The 6,297-nt window shown below is 39.5% G+C and overlaps 1 protein-coding gene and 1 non-coding gene across 3 annotated transcripts; one reads left to right on the forward strand and one right to left on the reverse strand.

Moving 5' to 3' along the window:
• The first annotated feature begins 1,460 nt into the window (after window positions 1-1,460).
• On the forward strand, window positions 1,461-4,700 carry LOC145908321 (uncharacterized). 2 transcript variants are annotated; one of them, XM_082995578.1, is made up of 8 exons: window positions 1,461-1,520; window positions 1,869-2,319; window positions 2,382-2,409; window positions 2,469-2,530; window positions 3,119-3,185; window positions 3,253-3,306; window positions 3,631-3,681; window positions 3,749-4,700. In XM_082995578.1, the coding sequence occupies exons 2-8, from the start codon at window positions 1,870-1,872 to the stop codon at window positions 4,561-4,563; spliced, it is 1,527 nt and encodes a 508-aa protein (XP_082851704.1). In that variant the 5' UTR covers window positions 1,461-1,520; window position 1,869; the 3' UTR covers window positions 4,564-4,700. The 2 variants fall into 2 exon arrangements, with proteins under 2 accessions (XP_082851704.1, XP_082851703.1); XM_082995577.1 differs by lacking the exon at window positions 1,461-1,520 and having other exon boundaries at window positions 1,551-2,319.
• Window positions 4,701-4,769: 69 nt separating this feature from the next.
• Window positions 4,770-4,842, reverse strand: Trnat-agu (transfer RNA threonine (anticodon AGU)). Its single transcript has one exon. It is a non-coding gene; the product is annotated as a tRNA-Thr (tRNA).
• Window positions 4,843-6,297: the final 1,455 nt, after the last annotated feature.

Below are 6,297 nucleotides of genomic sequence, written 5' to 3' on the forward strand. Positions count from 1 at the left end.
ATGCATTTTACTGATTGCTTGCTTTATGACGTAATTTAAAATACATTATGACAGAGGATACATGTTGGGCATTTCCCATCGCCAATACTTACTTCAATAGAAATATTGATATGCAATACAGAACACTTCTTTAGTAATTTATCTTGTCACCAGCCTTCGAATTTTGACCGTAAATATCCTATGCAAACATAGATGTCTGATGACAACATGGAAAGCGTGTTGCTAACAGTAGTGCATATAACACGTTGATGTGTTATTATGCAAATTTGCAACACGTTTGCCAGAAACTGCCGTGTTGTTTCCAAAGAACACACGTGTTGTTTGCAGATTTTAACGCTAAAACACACACCGCCGTGTTAGAAATACACATCAAGCGTGTTGTTTTCACTCGGTGCTTATAAAACAACACGTTTGGCAACACAGAAGTGTGTCATTTCAACACGTAGCAGTGTCAAAACAACACGTCTAATTTTCTAGTGTGTGTAGAGCGGAGTACGTGGGTCAAACTAGTGCAAGCTTTTCTGGCCGTTGGACTCAACATCGATCAGAATGGAAAACCAAAGAAGCTGCTATGAAGAAACATTTCTTGACCCACAATATATCTCCACCCAGTATCGAGAATTGCTATCATGTGGTGTTTGTTGAAAAACCTGGGCTTGCTGGGTTGGATGAAGCAGAGCGAAAGTGGATTCGACAAATTGGCGCCACAATTAACATACAGCACTGCAACTGCTAAAGTAAAAATTTCAACAAATGCTACCAAGTACACCGTTATAAAATGTAATATTTGTTATCTGTAGTTATCTACTACTACTGTGCATTTTAACGGAGTAGCAAATTGCAATCATTCTTTAGTATGCCGATTATATGTGGTACATATTAAATTGCAACGCACATTCTCGGCAAGACGCTTGGTACAACAAAATTTTTGTTTACATTTATCTTTTAATAAACTTGTACATCGTTGAATGAAGAAACCAAAAAACATGACTGTTTGTGATTATGAAGACTCACTACCAAGAACATTGTGATTTCGTTGTTTCTCCAAAATAGAGAATTGCTATTTAGTAGTGTTCGTCGATAGTGTACCACATGGCGATTTGCTTAAAGGGAGACATTTTGGTAATACCTGCATTTCTGTACATTGATTTATTGCCATTGTGATTTTGTGGCAAAGCGTGCAATACTTTGAAACCTAAGTAGATTGGCTCAGTTTAAATAAAAAGGACTGTCGCGAAACATGTCTTTGTTTGTTTTGTAGAACAGAACTTGATCTAGAGTATTTCCGAAAATAAATACTTAGACACAATGTATATTTAAAGTTATCAAACGCGGTCGTATAATGCAGTAACGTAGGCTTCTTGTCCTTAAACTCAAACTTACAACAAAACTTTTCTCCATACCTTGAGCGTCGCGCTATTACGTCACAGGGTGAAACCGTGGTATCGCCCGTGGCAAGAGGAACTACATTCGCAGCAAGCAGGTTCTTTGTTTTTCGACGCTACTGCAGCTGTTTGATGGTAAATTAATCTTTGTAATATATGAAAACATAAAGTAAGGGCAAAGTACCACACTAGTAGTATCTTTATACAGTTTGTGAGTTCAGTTAGCATGGCTTTGTCATCAGCGTTTTGTGTTGGCAGCAAAATAGCATCCTATCAAACGCCGGTTAACAGCACTTTGCAAGACAACACACACTGGAATAAGGCGTGGCTTGTCGTTTGAGGTCAATGGCAACTGTTTTAGAGTGAATAACATGCTTTATATCCGAAAGTTCTTGTCAGGGCCCATTTCCAAAGCCTACTTTATGCACATAGTAACAATTTTGTTTTTTGTAACTATTGTACTTTATGTTGACAAAAATTTAGAATGTGGAAGCTGACGCTGCAGTTTTGTGGTCCAACCGCCACACGCTGCATAAAGGAAAATGAAACCATGGAAGGGGAAGGGGTTGGTTACTTCGCATGGGATTTGGCAAATCCGGAAAAATTTGTGCAAGCTTTGACAAGTTATCTGGTGATGGACGAGTTTCTCTGCTCAGTTCAAAAGTACAAGAATGGCCTGAAAATAACAGCAATGGTTCTTGACTTAAGGAAGGCGCAAGTCCCTAATGATGTTTTCAAGGGTCGCATGGTGGAGATGGTCAACCACCATCTGGAAAACTACAGTCGAGAATATCCCGAAGATGATCTCGGCAAGTTTGAAACGATCTCGGTCACCAAGTTCGAAAACCTGAATGAGATTGGCATTGGTCCCATTCGTACTGCTGCTGAAGAAGAAAGAAGCAATATTGTGAAAAATGGGCTCAAGTTTGGTGAGGTATGTGCTTGCTCGTTAAGTTAACCTTACAGCATTTTCAGTACACTTTTCCTTTATTGCAGAAACTAACGCAGAATGCAACGCATGCAAGTAATATTTTATGTGTAGAACTGGCCGAACACATTGTAATCAAACACATTTTTTTTAAGAAATGGTCGAACCAATGTCGAGTATCGGTTTAGATGACACCTTATGCAAGGAAATTGGTCAGGTGATTACTACATTTACAATGCCTATAATGCTTGCTGCTGCAATGTTTTTGTAAGAGACTGACTGGTAAATAAATAACTTTTAAATTTATTTACCAGTCAGTCTCTTACAAAAACAGTGCACCAGCAAGCACTATAGCCATAGACCAGAGACGGACACGGCAAATTAAAGAAATTGAATTACATCTACAATATAATTTATGTTATAAAATTATTGCGAAAATAAAACGAACAGCAAAACAGACAATAATTTGCAATTCAATTGACAACAATAGGCTTACAGGTGATGTGTTATTTACACTATAATTATTCCACCCACCCATATGGTGTTATGGAAAGAGTCAATTTGTGTCACAGGCCTATGGAAAGCAAAACAGCATACAGGTTATTAAAAAAATATGAATATAAGGAAGTACATTTGAAACAAGTGTTGACTCAACAGTAGGTCTATACATCATAAGTAAATACAACAATTTATATTTTTATTTTTTCTCGTGTTACGAATGCCAATACAAACGACTCTCCACTCATTTCTGAAAGGTCGGGTGTAATTGTTTTACCAAAATAACAATGATTTATATTTTTGTAAGGTTTTCCAACAACCCACCCTGAAAAATGCAGCAAGTCCAGAACGCCAGCAATCCAGTTCAAGCTCAGGTAGCGTAAGTTTAATTTGGAACTCTGGATAAGTGGCCTTTATACACGACTTGTCTATTTGTTACAGGGTCTTTAAACGTATTGAGACACGAATCATCAGGCAGCCTTCAAATGCTGAGAGGTAATTTTAAAGAAATATTATTGAAGTTAGACGTCGCCCGAGAGCGGCAGTATTGCATAGTCTGGCGCAGAAGTGAAAGCAACGTAAAATGCCAGTGACTTCGTGTGTCAACAATTTGGTGTGTGTTGCCTAAAACGTTTTTTATTCACCGCTGTTTCTCCATCCTTATTACTATAAATCAAAAGTTTTTTATTTGAATTTATTGGTAAATTTATAATTAATGTTGGTTTTTATATCACAAAAAAAACTTTTTTTCAAGGCTATTAAACATACAGTGCACTATACAATACGCTTTTCTAAACTATTGTAAACTGTTTCTAACAGGCGATTCAATAGAAGAAAGACCGGATCTTAAAAACCTTCTTGGCTGCAACAGTACGTTTCTTTCGACACACATAGAGTTATTGCATAACATTCTGTACAATATAACCATTTTTCAAAGGTGCCGTTGTGCCAGAAATGCAGGAGGTTGGCGATTTTGAAATGGCGTACAATGCTCTCAGGCCCCGGTTCCAGTTTCCTGAATTAGCACACCTCATAGATGGAATACAATACTATGCTGTATTAGTTTGTATGAATCGGCCTAATGAAGCAGAGAGGGTCCGCAATAACACCAAAGAAGCTATGGTGGCAATGCATTTCACTGCTGACGAAGTTTTGGAGGCAGCCGAAGGGTGTCCGAAAAACAGTCCAGTAAAGGGTATGCAAGCATTCCTGCTTTTCGACACAGCGGCAAAGATTCTGGGTGAACAGCAGATGCCTTGCAATTCTGCTGTAAAGGATGTTGGCAGGTGTATCTTCGGAATAAAAGGTGTAGCGGATAAGCTTACACCTTCTCAACGCAGTCAGATTGTTTCTGATCTTATTCTACCCGCCATGTTGGCAACAGTCAACATGTTAGAGGGCCTGGATGGTGTGGAGGCCACAGAAATGGCTTTGTTGGCTGCACGGTCCTATGTAATCATTAATAGCATTGCCAGTTACAACCAAGAATGGTCCACATGTGAAGCCATCATAGGTAAGGGCGTGCGTTTGATGGAAAACGCACTGGGAGAAACAGCATCGCGGGAGCACAGATCCTACTGCATGTGTTGGCAAAACGATGGATATGCTTACAAAGGAAAGCACAATGTTACTGAAGCAAAAAGGTGCTTCGAGGCTGCAATAGCCGCTGTCGGGCACGCTAGGATAGCAAATGCAGAAAAAAACAATCTGACAAAGAAATGGAAAAACATTGCTGCCAACTTGCATGAATGATTTGCATAATTTTTCCTTTTATTGTTTATTTTGTGTCGATCAACGGATTTAATTTGTTCTTATACTGTATTGTGTTTGAAAAAATGTAAATACATTACTGATCTCCTCAATGAAACAAAGGCATCAGCAAACAGTAAATTCTAATTATTGCGAAAGGAATAAAGAATTTGAAAAAAATTGTCAAGCAAATTCAAAAAGAAAAGGCGAGGCACCACTGGGATTCGAACCCAGGATCTCCTGTTTACTAGACAGGCGCTGTAACCGCTTAGCCATGGCGCCACGACATTACGCGGCCCCAACAGCCATCTTATACCCGACCATGGCGAATAATTTGTTTCGAAAAACTCGACAAGAAATCAGATATAATATTGTCGCAATGCATTAATTCTTCATAATGCCTTAAATTCGAGACCTATTAGCAATAGGCCTTTACCTGTTTTGGCACCGCTCTTAAATCAACTGCTGATTACATTGTGCTTTCCTTTGTTGCCCAAACACTCAAAAGCTTTGATCGTTTCATTGCTGCGTCAAAATACGACGCAACGGTAGCTTATCATAACGTCATTAAGTTCACGCTAACCGGCTCTTTGAAAGTTGCCTATTTCAACAATGTGCGTCACCCAAAGCAAATACCAATAGTCTCAGTGCCTGTCGAAAAACGGTCCAGCGCTTTAGCATACAGTGCCTCTGCTAGTCTCACGGAGTGAACGCGATTATAATTAAGACTGGGTCCTTGGGTCGCGGGGCCCGCTTTGATTTGGAATTGAATAAACACGCGAATAAATCAAATCTGACCAGGGGACGGAGTCCAATAACAGTCCCACAATGACAACTGGACAGATCTTTGAAATAGATGAAAACCAAGCCTTTTCTAATTGGGTCGAATTCAGCAACCAGCGTTGACAAAGCAAAGAGTTTATATGAACCGTTTATTCAATGAGAGATTGGACTAACTTACATTTTTTAAGGTAGGGATGCCCAGCAATTCTGCAAATTTGTGCAGGCTTTTGAACATCGCCTCCATCAAATCTACACACACTCCCTTCCACGCGACGCGCTAGCATGGCTTGCATCAAAGTTGGATATACGCTCGTCAAGAGCTTGTTTGTTATGCTTTCCGGTGTAGCTACCAATGCTCTGTTTCTTGCACCTAAACCTTATCTCACGTCCATCAAAAATATCAGAGGTCTGATGCTAGTTTTATCAATTCAAAAGTAATCTTGTTGTTGCAATATTGAGTATTGGCTTTCATTTATTACGTGCTGAGGAGCAACATACTTGGGGTAAAAAGAATTCATATTTAATTATGAAAAAAAAAACTTTTTTTTGGGGGGGATGGGGCGGTATAGTTTTTATGTTGAAATGACTGTCAAGGACACAATGACCCGAACCTATACGTTCCAGTATTATCTTTAACAGGAGTTGTAACCTGACCTCCTAATGGCGGTATTTAATATTTAGTCAGTGTCAATGACGGAACCTCAAATCACTCTTTCAAACACATAGCAAACAGAACCACCTCTTGGTGGGTTGGTAATAGCCACAGTCACCTCAGCACTTGCATCGTTTTCACCGGTACAGGCGGATGCGAATACACGGGAGCGACTCTTTGGGCCAACCACGTAGCTGGATGTAACTAGGCAATAAAACTTCAATAACCGTTTGGCACGCTTTCCACAAATGAAGGTAGGAGTTATTTATCGGGACAAGCACCAGATGTTTCGAAACGCGGCA

Source organism: Ascidia mentula, chromosome 7, assembly GCF_947561715.1.
Source record: "Ascidia mentula chromosome 7, kaAscMent1.1, whole genome shotgun sequence".
Taxonomy (NCBI): domain Eukaryota; kingdom Metazoa; phylum Chordata; class Ascidiacea; order Phlebobranchia; family Ascidiidae; genus Ascidia; species Ascidia mentula.

Bases quoted from the DNA above. Each gene is read 5' to 3' on its own strand.
- LOC145908321 (XM_082995578.1), top strand. From the start codon at position 1,870: ATGTGGAAGCTGACGCTGCAGTTTTGTGGTCCAACCGCCACACGCTGC. The intron at 2,320-2,381 runs GTATGTGCTTGC...CCTTTATTGCAG, and splicing joins ATGGGCTCAAGTTTGGTGAG to AAACTAACGCAGAATGCAAC. The intron at 2,410-2,468 runs GTAATATTTTAT...ATTTTTTTTAAG, and splicing joins GCAGAATGCAACGCATGCAA to AAATGGTCGAACCAATGTCG.